This window comes from Quercus robur, chromosome 11, assembly GCF_932294415.1.
Source record: "Quercus robur chromosome 11, dhQueRobu3.1, whole genome shotgun sequence".
Classification (NCBI taxonomy): Eukaryota; Viridiplantae; Streptophyta; class Magnoliopsida; order Fagales; family Fagaceae; genus Quercus; species Quercus robur.
In genome coordinates this window covers 8109505-8127580 of record NC_065544.1, presented here as the reverse complement: position 1 = coordinate 8127580, position 18076 = coordinate 8109505, and the positions used below count along the sequence as shown (strand labels likewise).

The window sequence follows — 18076 nt, the reverse complement described above, 5'->3', positions numbered from 1 at the left end:
ATATAAAAAGTTGTGAGCCTAAATTTCAAAGTTGGTGCCTCTACGATTATTGCTCTCTTAACTCTTTAGTCTTTCAGCGTGGAAAAAGGGACAAACTTACCGACACATGCAAATCATTCTCCCACTTTCTTGATACTAGCTTTTATCCTTTTTTTTGAGAAAAATAAAAAAATAAAAAGCTGCTAAGAGTTATGTGCTGTACGCCAATTATTGCTATCCTATCGGTGCACATAACTGTTCTGTGAGAGGATGAAACTGTATTTTCAACAAATGATTTGACAATTTTAACTAAATTGTATTTTTATTTTCACTTTTAGTGCTGTATGATAATCTTTAGTCTTCGCTTTATTAATTATTGGCTCATGTTATGGCTCTCATGATTTTATTCTTGATAGTCTTTCCTAATTAATGCTATAGTATGATATAAAAAGTTGTCATCAAGAGCAAACGTCATAAATTGAAATTCTCTAAAAAAATTGTTTGCTTAGTATACTTTTCATATACGTTTAAATGTTGTTAATGTTTCTTATTTGCAAGTATAAATGTGCATTAACTTCTAATTACTGACTTTTTTTACTTGTATTAAAATATGAGTATGCTTGCTATTGCAAAAGCATGATGCATCCCATGTTCAATACTTGGACCCGACAAACAGCTCCTCCACCTTTGGCCCTCAACAAAGCAGATCTTTCAAACACTCCAAAAAATTAAGATTGCAAGCCTTGCTCCTTCAATTGTTGATCCACCTAAATTCCTCCAAGACCCTTTGCTCAGAATTGATTTGCATACCCCACCAAATGGGTTTGATAATGCTTAGGTTTGGTATCAAATTAGAGAATGTGATTCTGATAATGCTCCTGTTGTTTCTTTGTTTGTAAATTCATGGAAATTGTTGTTTTTATGGTTATATAGAGTTCCACAAATATGTTGAGAATAGGAGTTTTCCATTGCATGCTAAACAACATTGTTATTTCTCAACAATTGCATACTTCCAGCCAAACAGTGGAGAATATGGGTCCGTTTGGATTGAGCTTATTGTTGCTGAAACTGAAAATTGAAAACTGAAAACACTGTAACAAAATAATTTTTAAATGTGTAAATAGTGTCGTGGGATCCATGAACAGTATGTGAACAGTGCATGAACAGTGCATAAATAGTGTTTTTTGTCCCCTGCACAGTGATTTTACTGTTCACTGCAGAGCAAAAAAAAAAAAAAAAAAAAGGCATGAAAACACAGGGCTGAAACGCAACTTTCAGCCCTGCCCAAACGCTCACTATGTCAATTTCCTCAAAACAGTTTAAATTGCAAACTTTTTCTAAGAGAAAATATTTTACATTAAGAAGTCTACTGTTGGCAGTAGCAAAATTTTTAATTTGGAGCTTTTACGCTAAAGCTTTAAGTCATTGTCTATATCTCTGGCTTTATCAAAACGTAACCTCCAATCTCTCACAAAACTCCTAAACTCAGTCTCAAGCTACAAAACTCTCAAAATCAAGACCAAAACTTTAAATCTACCTCATGAATAAAATAAAATAAAATAAAAAAATCCGAACATAATTTCACCTAACCCAAAAAAAAAGTATCATAAAGTCTTCTAAATGCTAAATGATTATGCTAATATAAATGGTAACTAATACATAAATTAATATGCTTATTGTGCAAATTCATTTATATATATATAATTAAATAAACATACATACTTCAAGTGCAAGCAAGTTAAGGCTCGTTTGGTACATGAGTTTAAACACATGTTTTCAATTTTTAAACAACATTATACGTATTTCTACACATTTTTTTACCCACACAAATTTTCAAAAAAACTAAAAACTATTATTTAAATATACGTACCAAACAGACCCTTACTCTTTAGAAAATTGTGCTCATAATAGTGGAAGTTTGTGCCAAGGGCAAGTGGTTGTTTCGCAGTAGTCGCTGGTTCCAAGTTCTGACTAGAGGGAGAGGGAGAGAAAAAGGGATCATAAAACATTAAAACTTTATTTTTGATAGAGTTGTTCATAAAACGTTAAAAACTTTAAAAGTGAAAACAACAACAATTCATGTGTGAAAGGTTTTATTGAACTTTGGAAAATGAGTTGATAGGAAATTAGGAAACTTCCAGGAAGTTTCCTGGTTATAAATATAGTCTTAAAATCTTGTTTATTTACTAGAATACCATAATTGCTTCATTTCCTTTTCTTTTCTTTTTTTGAGAAAAAAAATGGGGGTGTTTATGGTTATATTAAACCCCTAGGCAGAGCATACACGCTTAGGGATGTGATACCCACCAACGGACTCCTGCTGATAGCGGGAATCGAACCTGAGCGTGTTAAGTAGAGCGAACGAACCATACCCAGTTGAGCCAAGCCCCCGTTAGCGCTTCATTTCCTTTTATACGTTTACTATATTTTCAAAACAAATCATAAGTAGTAAATTGTTATTAGTTCTAATTTAAATCCACTACTTAAATTACTTTTTTTCCCACTCGTAACAACAAATAAACACTTACCACATAAAATTTGTTGTGAAAATATTATAAACATAACATTTTTCTTTAATATAACATTTTTTAAAGGAAATTCTTTAGTATAATTGATAATTCTTCAATTTTTTTTTTTTTTTATTCAGCACTTCACTCTAGGATATTAATTTAATTTGAATAAATTACTTTGAAACTCTCTTCACATGTATTTCTCTCACAATAATGATACCAATAATAATAACACAACATTTATATATATACATCTGGCCCTTAATCCTAAAACAGTGTAGCGGAATACACTAATACCGAAATATTTCTTTTTGTAGCCAATTCGAATGCCTCCGAAACGGAATTCAAAACCTTGGTTTCCAAGTTGGGTGCGGCTTGTGTCTAGTGGCAACCACTGGACCCGTTGGATTGCGGACACATGTCCACTCTTGGACACGTGTTCGTATCCTAACGTGTCCAGTGGCAGCCATTGGACCCATTGGATTGCGGACACGTGTCCACTCTTGGACACATGTTCGTATCCTGACGTATCTAGTGGCAGTTGTCCACTCTTGGACACATGTCCGTATCCTGACGTGTCCAGTGGCAACTGCCACTGGACACAAGCCCTTCCCTTCCAAGTTCTAACTTGAGAGAGAAGGAGAGAAAAAGGGATCATAAAACATTAAAACTTTATTTTTGATAGAGTTGAACATAAAACATTAAAACTTTAAGAGTGAAAACAACAACAATTCCTATGTGAAAGGTTTTATTGAACTTTGGAAAATGAGTTGATAGGAAATTAGGAAACTTCCAGGAAGTTTCCTAATTATAAATATAGTCTTAAAACCTTGTTTACTTTATAGAATACCACAATTGCTTCATTTCCTTTTATACGTCTACAATATTTTCAAAACAAATCATAAGTAGTAAATTGTTATTAGTTTTAATTTCAATTTACAACTTCAATTACTTTTTTTCTCACTTGTAACAACAAATAACTAGGGGTGTCCACGGGTCCTCATCACCCGACCAACCCGCCGGACCCGCCCGAAACCGACCGGCCACCACCCGAACCGACCAATCCGATGGTCGGCGGCGGGTCGCCACGCACAGAACCCGAACCCTTCGGGTCGGTTGGCGGGTTTCCTCCCCAAAAACCTGAGCCACCCGACCCGACCATCAACTCAAAACATCCGGCGACATTCGAAGGTATTCCGACAATAAGTGACAAATACCGGTGATATTTTTGCTTTTCCGACGAAGATCTACTTGAAATCCACCAGATCCAGCAATATTTCGTCGAGATCTAGTCCAGATTCGACGGATCCAGCCAAATATCGGCCAGATCTCGCCGGATCCTGCGAAATTTCGGCACCGGCGGCGAAACCCGAAACCGACCGACACAAACCCGAAAACCGATAGACCCGAACCGGACAACCCGACCATTAATACGGGTCGGTTTCGGTTCTGATTTTCGCCCACCCGAGAAATTCGGGTCGGTTCCAGGTCAGGCACAAACCCGACCCGGCCCGACCCGTGGACACCCCTACAAATAACAACTTACCACATAAGATTTGTTGTGAAAATATTATAGATATGTGGGTTCCAGTTAGCTCAACTGGTAAAGTCTCTGATGGTTGTATAAGAGATCTCGGGCTCAATCCCCACCTACACCAAAAACTGATTGATGTCTTAGTCTGATGATAAAGAGCTATTATCAGAAGTGGATGCCATAGGTTGAAACTTTCCCTAACAAAAAAAAATATAGATATAACATTTTTCTTTAATATAACTTTTTTTTAAGGAAATTCTTTAGTATAACTGATAATTTTTTAATTCTTTTGTTTTTTTTTTGTTTTTTTATTCAGCACTTCACTCTAGGATATTAATTTAATTTGAATAAATTACTATGAAACTCTCTTCACATGTATTTCTCTCACAATAATGATACCAATAATAATAACACAACATTTACATATATATATATATATATATATATATATATATATGGCGCTTAATCCTAAAAAGTGTAGCGGAATACATTAATACCGAAATATTTCTTTCCGTAGCCAGTTCCAATGCCTCCGAAACGGAATTCAAAACCTTGGTTCCATCATTTGATAGTAAACCTCCAACAGGATGGTGCTCACTACTAAAGCCTTAAAAGTACGCTAATTTCATTGCTAAAAATCCTCAAAGAGAGAAAGGATCAAGAGAGAGATTAGTCCTTCGCTTCTATGCTCTTTTTTTTCTTTTTCTTTTTATATATATATATATATATATATAAGAAAGAAATTCTACTCTAGCCTAATCTAAATGTATATGTGTGTAAAATTTCCTTCTAAAGACTTAAATCCCGGCTCTTGAGCCCACATACCCCACAAGCACTTATACTTATGAAGTGACTATCGCGCCAATTAAGGATGTATGGTAGTTTTTCACTACTATACTCACCTGTTCAAGGGCGTCAATCAAAATAAATGGTTTGCAATTTTCTTTGTAATGGCCATGAATGTTTTAATGAGCCAACTTGGCTAACAAAATGTAATGTGTATTCTTATATTGAGATTACGTTAATATAAAATTACATTAATATAAGATTACAATAATGTAATATTACAGTGTAATGTAACATCACAACAAACCACATGCGTCCAAGGTTTACTAGGGTTGGGTTTCCTTTTTGTCATCCTCCTCTCTTTCTATGAGTTAGCATAACTAATACATACATTATATTTATATACCGGGTAACACGAGTATAATAATAATAATAATAATAATAAAACATGTATTAAACATTTTCTTTATACTTATATAAAACTTTCTTGAACGATTAACAGTTTTCTATAATACCTATAAAAAAAAAAAATAAACAGTTTTCTATAATATTTTATTAAAAAAAAAACATTTTTCTATAATATTAATGACATAAGATCTTAATCTCTCTTTCTCACACACAAAAATAGATTTATAAAATAAGCAAAACCAAATTAATTTAAATTACAATAACATGAGAAAGTAAATACTTTTGTTTGTTATTTTGTTTGTCAAAATTTGAAATTAAATTACTAAATATATAAAACTACTTGAATAATGCCTTTAATTAGTTTTTTTTTTTTTTTTTGAGAAGAAGAATCCCTTAAATTAGTTGGTTTTTTGTTTTTGTATGTCTTGGAAATGTTTTCATTTATTTTAAAGAAAAAAAAAAAACGGAAATGATTTGACTAAATTTTTGATATTATGATTTTGGCAAAAATCACCATATCTGGCTCTTTCGTAATAAAGCACTACTTTATTCGATCCAAAAATAAAGCACTCATTCAAGCATTTTTAGGGAAAAAAAAAAAGAAGAAGCCAAATTCTGCGGAGAGAGAGAGAAAGTGAGTAAGGCAGAGAGCAAGAGCAAGAGCAAGGGAGAGAAGAGTCCGCCACCAGCCACCGCCACCTCCACCGCCACAGTCAGACTGCCGGAACCACCGCAACCGGTAATTTTATATTTTATATTTTTAAAATTTGAGCATTATATATGATTAGATACTGATTGAAGAAAGAATCCAATACGTCAAAAATCAAACGCATAGTCTGATTCCGTTGCATGCATATATAGATAATATAAAATTGGTATAAATAAATAAAATTATGATCCAAATAGAAATATTGGTGCTAATTAATTGCATTTGCGTGTTGAGGTTTAGCGGAATGGGATACATAGGGGCACACGGTGTTGCAGCGCTTCACAGGTACAAGTACAGCGGCGTGGATCACTCCTACGTCGCCAAATATGTGCTCCAACCCTTTTGGTCTCGCTTCGTTCATTTCTTCCCCCTTTGGATGCCGTATGTCTCTTCTTCTTTTTTCTACACACTACATATTTTGTTCTTTTTTCTACACACATTGCCACATGGACTGAAATCGCATTTTTGAAAAACGTGATTTCAGTTAAAATTATGAAATCGTGTTTTCAAAACGCCATTTCAAGAGGAGTGATAATAGTTTACATACTCACCACCGTATACACATTGTTACATGGACTGAAATCGTGTTTTTGAAATGAGTTCCTTATTACACACTTTGCCACGTGGACTGACTCTCACCGAATACACATTGCCACATGTACTGAGATCGTGTTTTTAAAATGAGTTTCTTTTTATTACACACTCTCACTGTATACACATTGCCACATTAACTGAAATCATGTTTTTAAAACTAATTCCTTATTACACAAACTCAGTGTACATTGCCACATGGACTGAAATTGTGTTTTTAAAATGAGTTCCTTATTACACACACACACTCACTGTATACACATTTCCACGGGGATGGAAATCGTGTTTTTAAAATGAGTTCCTTATTACACACGCTCACTGTATACGCATTGCCACGTAGACGGGAATCGTGTTTTTAAAAACGAGTGCCGTTGATTACACACCTCTGTGTGTGTGCCACCTTAGCTGAATACACGATTTTAGTTCAATTGTGAAATCATGTTTTCAAGACGTGATTTCACTTTTTCGAAATTATAACTGAAATCGTATCTTGAACACACAATTTTCAAGGCTGTGTATACTGATGTGTGCAACAAACATTAACCTTTTAAAACATGATTTTTTAGTTAAAATTGTGTTTTTAAAACACGATTTCAAAAGGGAGTGTGTAATAAGATTTTCCAATATTTTTTTATTGAGATTAGATATGCTGACTTCCTTTCTCTTTTTCTTTGATCTTTGGTGTTGCATTGCATTTCGGGATCATTTGCCAGTCCAAACATGGTATAGTAATCTTCTTTTTCTCTTTGTATCGTTGCATTTGTTTGTAACTTTTACTTTGATGTAATACGCTCATGCCTGTTCAATTCACTGATGGAATAATCTTTATGTTTTGTCAGATAACACTTATCGGATTCATGTTCTTAGTTGTTTCTGCACTGCTTGGCTATGTGAGTGGGCGTTTCTCTATTATCATATTTTTAACTTTCATATTTGTTAGATTCTCCTGTTTATAGTTCTAATATTCTGAGAACAAAAGGCTATTATTGTTTTTCAAGAAGTTAAAAATTTGTGCAAATTAAATTTACCTCCCGTGGCTAGGTTTACTGCACTTTACTTGACTTTTAAAAAATTACAGTAAACCTCCATACAATTTGAAATCATTAAATTTATACATTTTGATGAACCCTCAATTGATATCACATCATGACGTGGGTACAATCAAGTGTTGGTGTGCTTTGTGCCCTAAATGCATGGGTTTTGTATCATGTTATGTAATAACTGAATCTCTATGTTACTTGGAATAAATTTTTTGTTGAAATATTGATGCGGGAAGCTCAAAGAGTTACCTGTTTAAATTTATTTTTATTTAACTTTGGAGATAATTGTATTTAATTAGTAGTTAATTAGGTTTGTAATTCAATAATTGGGATTTCCCAAGTCATTTATCCAAAAAAAAAAAATTTGGGATTTCCCCAGTCAGTTAGGATTAGGTTTTCGTATGTTAGTTAGAATTAGGGTTCGGTAGTCTATATAAGCACAAGAATCTACTCCTATGAAGGGGGGATTATTTTGATGAATAAAATTTCTATTGAAATTTTCCCAATGATTTGGTGTCAACTTTAATGAAACCTAGATGATGTAGGACAATATATGGGGTTTTATTTTTATCATTTGTTAATTTTTATGCAATTTTCCACTTATCAAAAAAAAAAAAATTATGCAATTTTCCTAATTTTTGGCAATAAAGCTTTATTTCCTTGATTTCATGTGTTTTTAAGAGTTTCCCAGCCAAAGTAGAATCTTATTATGGCACTCTTTCAATTAGGATATGTTTAGGAATATTTTTCTTTTAAAATAAGTTTTTTGGAGTCTTAAATTGGCTTGGAGCCTGTAAAACGAAAATAGCAATCTGCTTGAAGTAAAATTGAGTTTTTCTTTATTTGTGGTGGATTCTAGAGTTCTTCCTTGTGGATTCAAGGAGACCCTTATGGATTTAAGAGTTTGCGTCTAGCTAGAATGAGATCTAGTCCTTTCATGTTTTCCGTTTTGCGTCACTACATGTTGACTCCTATAGGTTTTCAAAGCAGGTCTAGGTGTTGACCCCTAGGTCCTCAATCTTTATTGGCTTTTGTTAACGAATGTCCTAAGGGTAGTGGTTAAAATGCATTTAATGCTTTATTAAAAAAAAATTTATACATTTTTCAAAAAATAAAGTCAAACTTTACACATATATCCAAAAAAGCACATATAGCACAATGAATTTGTGCATGTAAGCCAATGGATCATTAGCACACTTATTTTTTAAAAAGAGTGCATTACAGCTCATAATTGAGCATTTATTAGTCTTTAACCTATGCCCTTCGGACCCTCGTTAACAAGACCCATCTTTATTATTCATGTTCTTTAATTTTCCTGTTGCGTTGTTTTGGTTTGTCACGCATCAAAGTTCTTTGTAAAGAATAGTCATGTGGCAGCCTCCATTTATGTGCTTTGTGCCCTAAATTGGCTCTCCAGTAATTTGACAGAAAATTTGGTATATAATTTGTTAGATGATGAGTTGCATGAAATATATTGTTTACAAACACACTGATTGTTCTTTCAGATGTTTCCAACTTTATAAAGAGAAGCAAGATTGTTTAGTGTTCCTTCTAACTTCTCTGACTCCTTTATATAAATATTTTTGTTTCAGATATACTCGCCTCGCTTAGATTCGGCTCCTCCAAGATGGGTTCATTTTGCCCATGGATTGCTTCTTTTTCTCTATCAGGTCTATATGGATTTTATTCAAGCTGTGTAGTCCAATCATGTTTTTTTGTTTTATTTATATAGGCAAGCTTCTTTGTGACACCTGAATAGATTAATAAAGTTAAATTACTTATCCAATATTTCATTAATCTTATGTCTTTTACTTTCATGTATAATTTTAGTTTTATGGTTGTGCAGTTTTTTTGCTTTCAATTTATTGTAATTGTTATGATGTTCTTACTTTATCAAGATGCTCTAGAATCTAATGACTTTCAATTAAGTAGGACCAAAACATAGTACATCAAATGTAAGTTTAGTAAAAGTAGATACATAGATGAAGGGGTTGTAAGGATTGATGGTGAAGAGATTTCAAAGAGTGAGAGTTTTTGATATCTTGGATTAATAATTCATAGAGATGAGAGATTGAAGAGTATGTGAGTCATTGGATAAGAGCAGGGTGGATGAAGTGGAGAAGTGCATCAGGATTATAATGTGATTGTAGAAGACCTATTAAGTTTAAAGGAAAATTTTTATAAGACAAGCTATTCTCTATGATATTGATTGTTGGGCTGATAAGAAGTAACGTATTCATAAAATGCTGAACTGAAAATTTTAATTGGAAATACAAGGAATGATAGGGTTCGAAATTAGGAATTTTTCTTAAAGATAGGGATGACCCTTGTTGATAAAAAGATGAGGGAGAGTTGCTTGAGGTGGTTTAGTAATGTTCAAAGGAGTGATTAATGCACCAATGAGAGAGTGAGTTGATTCAAGTTGAGGAAATGAAAAAAGGCAGAGGAAGACCAATAATAAAATTAGTAGTAGTAGTAAAAATGGACTAGTCAATTATAAAGTAATAAAGAGTGACTTAGGAGAAAAAAGAATGGCGGAAAAGAATACATTTGGCCAACCTTGAAGTCAAGAATTGGCTTGTGGATTTTAATCACCCAAACTGAAGATGTCTAGTTAACACTTAACGGCATTGGAAACTGATGCCGACCAAGATCACTTGAGAAGCCAACTGAAGTGTAGCCGTTTGTTTTGGTCATCATTGTCTGAGAATCAACTAATGATTTGTAGGAGGGGCTGTGGCGGTGGCTTTGTCTAGGAGACCAATGTGTGTGTTTGGGGGGGGGGGGGGGGGTGGTGGTTTAATAAATACCTTTCCAAATTGATCTCCACCTTGGACATGCCATCCTTATTGTCTCCAAATCAAAATTTTCCTTTGTTGAGGCAGAGGCTATGAGAGAGAGATACTGAGGACGGCAGATAGACTAGGGGAGAGAGAGAGGAAGGGAGAGGATAGGGGATGCATGTCAATAAAAGGAAGGGGAAATCTATGCAATCAATCACATAGTGCCATGTGTATTGATAGGGTTTGTATTGGTTGGGTTGGGTTCATTTAGATGAATGAAAACTGACATCTGAACTGATTCGGTTGTGTTTTCATCTCAAAACCCAAATTCAACCAAATGCCCTGTTTAAATCGAGCAGATGCTTTTGAGTTGAGTTAGGTGGGATGGTTTTGATGGGTTGATTGGGTTTTTGAACAGCCCTAGTTCTTAAACAAGTTGAATGTTGGGGATTGTGTTGTAAGGCTTTAGACTCCATTAGGTATTATTGTATATTGAATGGTTTGAAATATGTAGTAATTGTGGAAATTTTAGTATGCTGCTGTTAACTATAATATGGACACAATTATTGGAAAATTCAGAAACACTAGTATATGATACAGTGGGGAGACGGAAATTAATTAATTAATATAATTTTTTAAGTATATTTGATGATAGTTTTAGGTTTTAAAAAATAACAATCAACTATTAAAAGTGAGTTTCAATCTTTTTTGGGCTTCTAAAATGCAACCATTTTCAAGCTGTTTTGGCTTCTAATTAATAAATTATTTAAGTTGAGCATATTTTCTAATGATTGTCAAAGGACCAATTCAGTCCTAAGAGTTGGAGTAGGATCAAGCTGTTATGAGAAGCAACATCTGGAAAATTAAAAAAGAACAGAGAGGCGAGATGAACCAAAGGAATAAGACAATGCAGAAGTGGAAGATAACTATGAGAGAGAGAGAGAGAGAGAGAGAGAGAGAGAGGTGGATTTTCCTAAGTATTCACTAGATACATATTAAAATCCTTTTTTCCGCCCCAATTTTTTAACCTCCTGTGTTCAGATTGTACCCAGTATGTCCATCCTGTATTTTAAATCTTTTTTAAAAATTGCTTGAAATGTCCTGGACATGCATGCAGCTGTGCCCTTGGGACTGTGTCCAATAAGTGTCTCATGTGAACATTATGGAGAGTTTGCCATATCCATGCTCCCTTGGTCTCTGCGAATAGAAATTTTATTGCAACTTAATTTTTTTCCCTCATTCTAAATCTCAATTCCTGATCAGTAGATAGAATTTCTGCCATGCCCTTTGCAATGTCTTTTATACTGATTATTTATCAATATTCTCATATTGGCATGCCCTTCTCTTTCCCCTTCCTTTTTTTAATTATTCTTTTTACCACTTTTCTTTCTAACCTTTCACTACTTTTATTTAGACCTTTGATGCTGTTGATGGGAAGCAAGCAAGACGGACAAATTCCTCCAGTCCATTAGGGGAGCTTTTTGACCATGGTGATATACAATTGTCATGTATTTTGTCTTTCTTTCCATTTTTTCCATAGTTTAAGTGTTAATATTGATAAATAACATTCTTGCCTTTCTCAATATATTGCAGGATGTGATGCTATTGCTTGTGCGGTATGTATCATCATATTTGGTTGTCATTTTGTAGCCCTTGGAAATCCATCACCTTTATCATTTTCTTTCTTAAATATAGTTAGAAGCATTGGCTTTTGGGAGCACTGCTATGTGTGGAAGAGATACTTTCTGGTTCTGGGTAATTTCAGCTGTTCCATTTTATGGCGCAACATGGGAAAGGTAAGTTGTCTTATTGATACCCTTTCATTATTTATGCATGTTATCCATTATGTTAGTTCCCATCTTTATGGATCTGCTAACTATAATGGTATTTTCTTTTTTACATTTCTATCAATAAGAAGAAAAACATTGTTGTATACATTTGAATGCTATAAATTAATAATTTTCTTCCATGCTCCCATGTTCTGGGGGTCATAGCTGCGGGCTTTGGAGGGTTTTTTTTTTTTTTGGGGGGGGGGGGGGGGAATATATTAAAATCCTTGTTGTTGTTATTTAATCTTTGTCCCTGTATGATGATTACCAATCTGTTTGTGTTTCTTGACTTCAATGCATCCGTCTTTTCTATTGAAAATTGAATTATTGAAATTATTATTTAAAACTATGCTTTCCAGGACAGGTTTTGTCATTGTTCAAATGTGTACATTCCAGTATTCCACTGACTGTTGGATCTTTTATCAGCAGTATTGATATTTGATTTGATACAGCTATTTCACCAATACCCTTATTCTTCCGGCGATCAATGGACCTACTGAGGGTCTTATGTTGATATATTTCGTTCATTTCTTCACAGCTATTGTAGGTATGCTCCTGCCACCAATGTGCCTTCAACCCCTCCACACCCCCTCCCCCTCCCCTCTTTAAGTAATGTGCTTTTGTGCACTTTCAATCAATATTCTGAAACTTCATGTAAAATCCAATACAATATAATTTTCTTTATGGGTTGCCTTTATATATTTTGTTCTTTATTAAGCTTCCGAGCTTCATGAAAGTTTGGAAGATCTCAGACTTCTCTGCTAAGAAATAGAGCCTGTGAATCATTTGATTTGTACTTAAGAGTTCTTAACTTCTCCAGGTGCTGAGTGGTGGGCTCAACAGTTTGGAAAGTCTATACCCTTCTTAAGTTGGGTACCATTTCTTCATGGTAAGACTATTCTTTTTAAGGCCAACAACCTACAACACATTATTTTGGATCTGGAAAAACCATATGAAAACTATGCTCAATGTTATGCATAATATATTTTAATGGTTTAACAATATTCAGACCCAGCAGAATGTTTTTATTATGAGAGATCTTATTTGGGGCTTGTTCACAGAATGCTGTTTCTGTTTGTATTTGATTGTGTCCTCCTTTAGCCGTCTCATTCTTATTGACTCTGAATTAAATGATCTGTAAGTCTTTTAGATTACAGCAGTGTTCTTAAAGTTTTTGGTGAGGTCATGGGGGAATGTGATTCAGGGGTAATATTTGAAGTTTTTATACATAATTACCCTATGCCTGTAAGCAATGTCATTTAGGTGGTTTTATCTTGCTAAGTGCTGTAATTAGTATATGTTGGCCAAAATATTTAATTTTATTTTTCTCATGTGGCCTTCACTGGAAACTGTAGAGAAAATGCATTACATTCCATTCCATTTTTTCCTCTGCTATTGACATTGGTTCTGTGTAGTTGAAGGGTCATCTTTGTTGGTATGGCACATTCTACCTTTTCATTAAGGCATTTATTTCAATGCTTTTAGGATTTGAGCATTTCATCTATGGATCCTAATGTGGTAATATATGCACACGAATTCAACATTATTTTCATTTTATTACTTTTCTTGGTGTCCTTCCCAATTGTGTACTGTTTCCATCCTGCATTTTTCTTTCATATGTTCCTTCTTTGATATAGCTGCTGTTTGCTGGTAAGTCAAAATTTATTTTTTCTGTTTAAGACACCATAACTTAAGTGGTACTTCTGTAGAAAGAGTTTGTACTAGGCATCTCATAATGTTCAGTTGATAATACTTATCTATCTTTCAGGCTCAACCACTGCTTAAATTAGCAATTTATACTTCCTGTTTACCTGTTTTTCACCTTCTCACTTTTACATTGCGCTACTTTTTCTTCCCTGCTTGATAATTGTGAATAAACTCCTGAATCCCTTTTGCAATTGTTTGAAATGTAATGTTTTCAGTTTTATTTATTTATTTTCTCCAGAAATTCCCACATCCAGAGCTGCGTTGTTTCTGATGATTGCTTTTGCTGTTATACCAACAATCACTTTCAAGTATGTACTCCATACCCTAAATTGCATGATTTTCTGAGTTTTGATGCATCTTATATGACTTCTTCAACGTATGATGTAAACCATTTTTGATGGATTGTTTCATATGCAACTTCAAGTGCTTTCCCACTCTATGATATAGGAATAACAAAGAAACAAGAAGGCACATGATATTAATTTAACCTTGACTTATTTTTTGAAAAAAAATAAAGAGAGAATTGAAATAAAGACAAGGGCAAAGAGAAGGCACAAATGGAAATGGTGTGGATCTTAAGCTAGCAAGTGACTAAAGGTTAAAGTTTCAGCGGCCAACTGATTAGATGTGAAATGACGGAGATCGTCATTTATACTGTTTAAATACACACTGCCTGTCACACTGTGGGAGCTAGCCATGCCCAAAGTCATTACCTTAACCATGTTGAGGTGGGTGTTGAAGGCAGGGCTAGTGACATGAGGGAAGCTTAAATAGATTAAAGTTTCAGCTCTTCTTTTATTTTTTATTTTTTTTGGTTTTTCCTTTCTTTCTGTTATGTTGAGCTATGGATATTGGAATGACATTTCCATGATATCAAATTGCTGTGTAGTTGTTCCACAATGGGATGTGTATGCATATCTGTGTATATGTGCAAGGCCTTCAAGACATATTGCAACCAAGTGTGAATTTACACAATTTTTAAAATGAAATAATTGTGCATGTGTATCTGTATCCATTAGTGTTGATGTTAAAGAGTTCAAAGGATTTCTATTATTGTGTCTTGTGTTGTGGGCTTAGGCATGCTCAGTGCTTAAAGCTCTCAGCCCCGAGGTTTAAGCACTTCATTTTGCTGAAGCGAAGCTCCCTTAATGAAGCGTGACTTAGAAGCACTTTTCTGTTTCTTTTTGAAGCACAAAGCATGTTTAGGTGCACTCTTTTATTTTATTGTTAAAAAAGATAAGAATCTTTAAAATTAAGTGCTTGATCTTGAAGCAAATGACATGAACCATTGATTTATTATACAAACATGATTCTTAAGGTGTTGTACTACAAATATGAAAAAAATTAAAAAAAAAATAACACTAAGCATATACTACAAAAAAAAAAAAAAACATCAAATATATATATATATATATTTTTGATAGGTAATAACAAACTTTATTGATAATAGAAGTACAATGGATTTACGATAGTAACATCAAATATATATTATATTAAAAAGACACAAACAAGGAATTTATTGTTATTGTGCTTCTTGGTCTTTGCCTTTTGGACATATTTAGATTGAATCATGTACTTCATTTTGATAGTAACTATCAAAGTTATGTACTTTTATAAAGCATAAGAGAAATAATAACTATTGTCAATCATGTACTTTTATATAGCATAAGAGGATTCTAAAAAATGTTATGCGTAAACTTTATATGAATATATTATTATCATATTATATATTGTCAATTTTTTTCAAATTTAATATATAAAATTTTAAGAAATTTTAACAATATATTTAAAATTTGAACTTAAGAAACTTTGTACAAGTGCATTATCCTTTTGAGCAATAGGAAAACTATGTTATTATTTTGAGCTTATAATTTTTTTTTGGTATATATCATAAATATTTTTATTAGAGGTTATTAACTTATTATATGTTTTTATCTGAAAATATGCGCTTTACTTGAATAAGTTGCGGGCTTGTATGTTGGGAATTTGAATGCTTTGGCTCGTACCCTTTGTTGCAAGGTGGGTACTCTGCCTATGAGATATCTGGGCACGCCTCTTGGGGCACATTATAAGGATTCGTTGATATGGAATCCTATTATAGAAAAGATGGAGAAAAGGTTGTCTAGTTGGAAATGACTTTATTTGTCGAAAGGTGGCAGGCTTACTTTGTTAAAAAGTACTCTCACAAGCCTTCCCACCTACTTTTTGTCTTTGTTTACTATACCTCAGGCTATGGCAGCTAGAATAGAAAGGATTCAAAGGAATTTCCTTTGGGGGGCCTCAGAGGATGTTTTTAAATATCCTTTAGTTGCTTGAGATAAGGTCTGTTTGCCAGTTGAGTGTGGTGGTTTGGGGATTAGGAGGATTGGGTTGTTTAACAAGGCATTGCTTGGGAAGTGGTTGTGGCGTTTTGGGAAAGAGAGTAATAGATTATGGCGTCAAGTTATAGCAGTCAAATATGGTGAGGCGAGAGGAGGCCGGTGCACTAGAGGGGTAAGAGTTTCTCATGGGTGTGAGATGTGGAGGAGTATTAAGGAAGGAATAGATAAGTTCTTTAGTTAGATTCTGTATAATGTGGGGGAGGGTTGCCGTGTTAGTTTTTGGCATAATCCATGGAGTGGGCCTATTCCTTCGAAGGAACTCTTTTATGCTATGTTTGCTTGCTCTCTATCTAAAGAAGCATGGGTCTCTAACTTGGTAGTATCTATTTCAAAAGGAGGCAGGAGTTGGAATTTACTTTTCCGTCATGGTCCTCAGGATTGGGAGGCAACCACTATTTATTCCTTTTTTGAGCTTATTTATTCCTCTATGCCGAGGGGTGAGGGGGATGATCACCTAGTCTGGAGATTGACTACGTCTGGGGTATTTGATGTGCGCTCTTTTTATAAGCAGTTATATGGTCCTAACATTGGTGTTTTTCCTTGGGAGTGCATTTGGAGTGCAAAGGTGCCTAAACGGGTGTCTTTCTTCTCATGGACAATAGCTAATGATGGGATACTCACCATTGATAATCTTGTTAAGAGAGGTCAGTCTCTAGTTAATAGGTGTTGTTTATGCTACTGTGATGGGGAATCAGTGGATCATCTCTTCTTCATTGTAAGTTTTCTTATGCCTTATGGTGTGAAACTTTTGCGGTGTTTAGGATCTAGTGGGTAATGCTGAGGTCAGTCAGCTCTTTTTTCTTCATCTGGAGAAATTGGTTTGGAAAGCATCTTTCAACCATTTGGAATATGGTCCTGACATGTTTAATGTGGTTAGTTTGTCACGAACGCAATACCCTGACATGTTTAATGTGGTTAGTTTGTCATGAACGCAATACCTGCATTTTTAAAGACAAGGAGAGAACATTGGATCATCTAAAATCTCTCCTCTTTGGTACTCTGTTTCATTGGGCTCGTATTTGGGGGTGTACGAACTGTATTTCTTTATCTGAATTCTTAGTCTCTATTTCCTTTAGTTCTTGATTATATTATATTTGTTTCTTGTTCAGAGTGTTCACCATCGTGAACATGATCAATTTTTTTCAATAAAAGTCTTATAATCTATAATAAATAAATAAATAAAAAGGTGAATTTGATGCTTTTACCTATAACATTACTGTCAGCTCACATGTTTTACTTAATGATGTTGTTTGCTAAAGGGCAGCTAAGATCTCCCTTGTTTTGTGTTTATTTGCAGCATACAGAATGTTTATAAGGTAGTTCAAGCAAGAAAAGGAAGCATGCTTCTGGCATTAGCAATGGTAATACTGCTACCTATTGGATACCTATCTTTTTTCGTTGCTCATAGGAGATGTGATATTATTTTCTTCTTGTTTCTCATCAGCTTTACCCTTTTGCTGTACTCTTGGGAGGAGTGTTAGTTTGGTATGATTCAAACCTGTTATATATTATTTCTATATGTTTTTCTTTAAAACATGCTTATGGGTTTACATACTGGCATTATTTTAAATGCAGGGACTATTTGTCTCCATCTGACATAATGGGGAACTATCCGCATTTAGTTGTATTGGGAACTGGACTTGCCTTTGGTTTTCTTGTGGTAAGATATTTGAGTTTTAGTGTGACTACCCCATTCATTGGAATTTTCTATTTTTCCTTCTCTGACTTGAATTGATTTTATTAAAATTGCTGTTACTATGCATTCTTTAAATTTTTTTGATTTTCAGTTTTGCTGTTCTGTGGTCACTAGCAAATATAT

At 34.1% G+C, this 18076-nt stretch overlaps 1 protein-coding gene across 14 annotated transcripts in view; it reads left to right on the top strand.

Moving 5' to 3' along the window:
• The first annotated feature begins 5770 nt into the window (after positions 1-5770).
• The window catches only part of LOC126705364 (choline/ethanolaminephosphotransferase 1-like), a 30217-nt gene continuing 17911 nt past the window's right edge, over positions 5771-18076 (top strand). For 10 of the 14 annotated variants that reach the window (XM_050404326.1, XM_050404328.1, XM_050404327.1 and 7 more), the window contains exons 1-11: positions 7359-7407; positions 9150-9227; positions 11755-11830; positions 11934-11956; positions 12036-12136; positions 12622-12716; positions 12990-13058; positions 14115-14184; positions 17555-17618; positions 17702-17742; positions 17833-17917. In XM_050404326.1, coding sequence (XP_050260283.1) covers positions 7375-7407; positions 9150-9227; positions 11755-11830; positions 11934-11956; positions 12036-12136; positions 12622-12716; positions 12990-13058; positions 14115-14184; positions 17555-17618; positions 17702-17742; positions 17833-17917 — 735 coding nt within the window. In that variant the 5' untranslated portion in view covers positions 7359-7374. Of the gene's footprint in view, positions 5957-6166; positions 6308-7230; positions 7241-7356; positions 7408-9149; positions 9228-11754; positions 11831-11933; positions 11957-12035; positions 12137-12621; positions 12717-12989; positions 13059-14114; positions 14185-17554; positions 17619-17701; positions 17743-17832; positions 17918-18076 lie in introns of those variants that run through there. The other 4 variants (XM_050404332.1, XM_050404331.1, XM_050404330.1 and 1 more) reach the window with 4 other exon arrangements.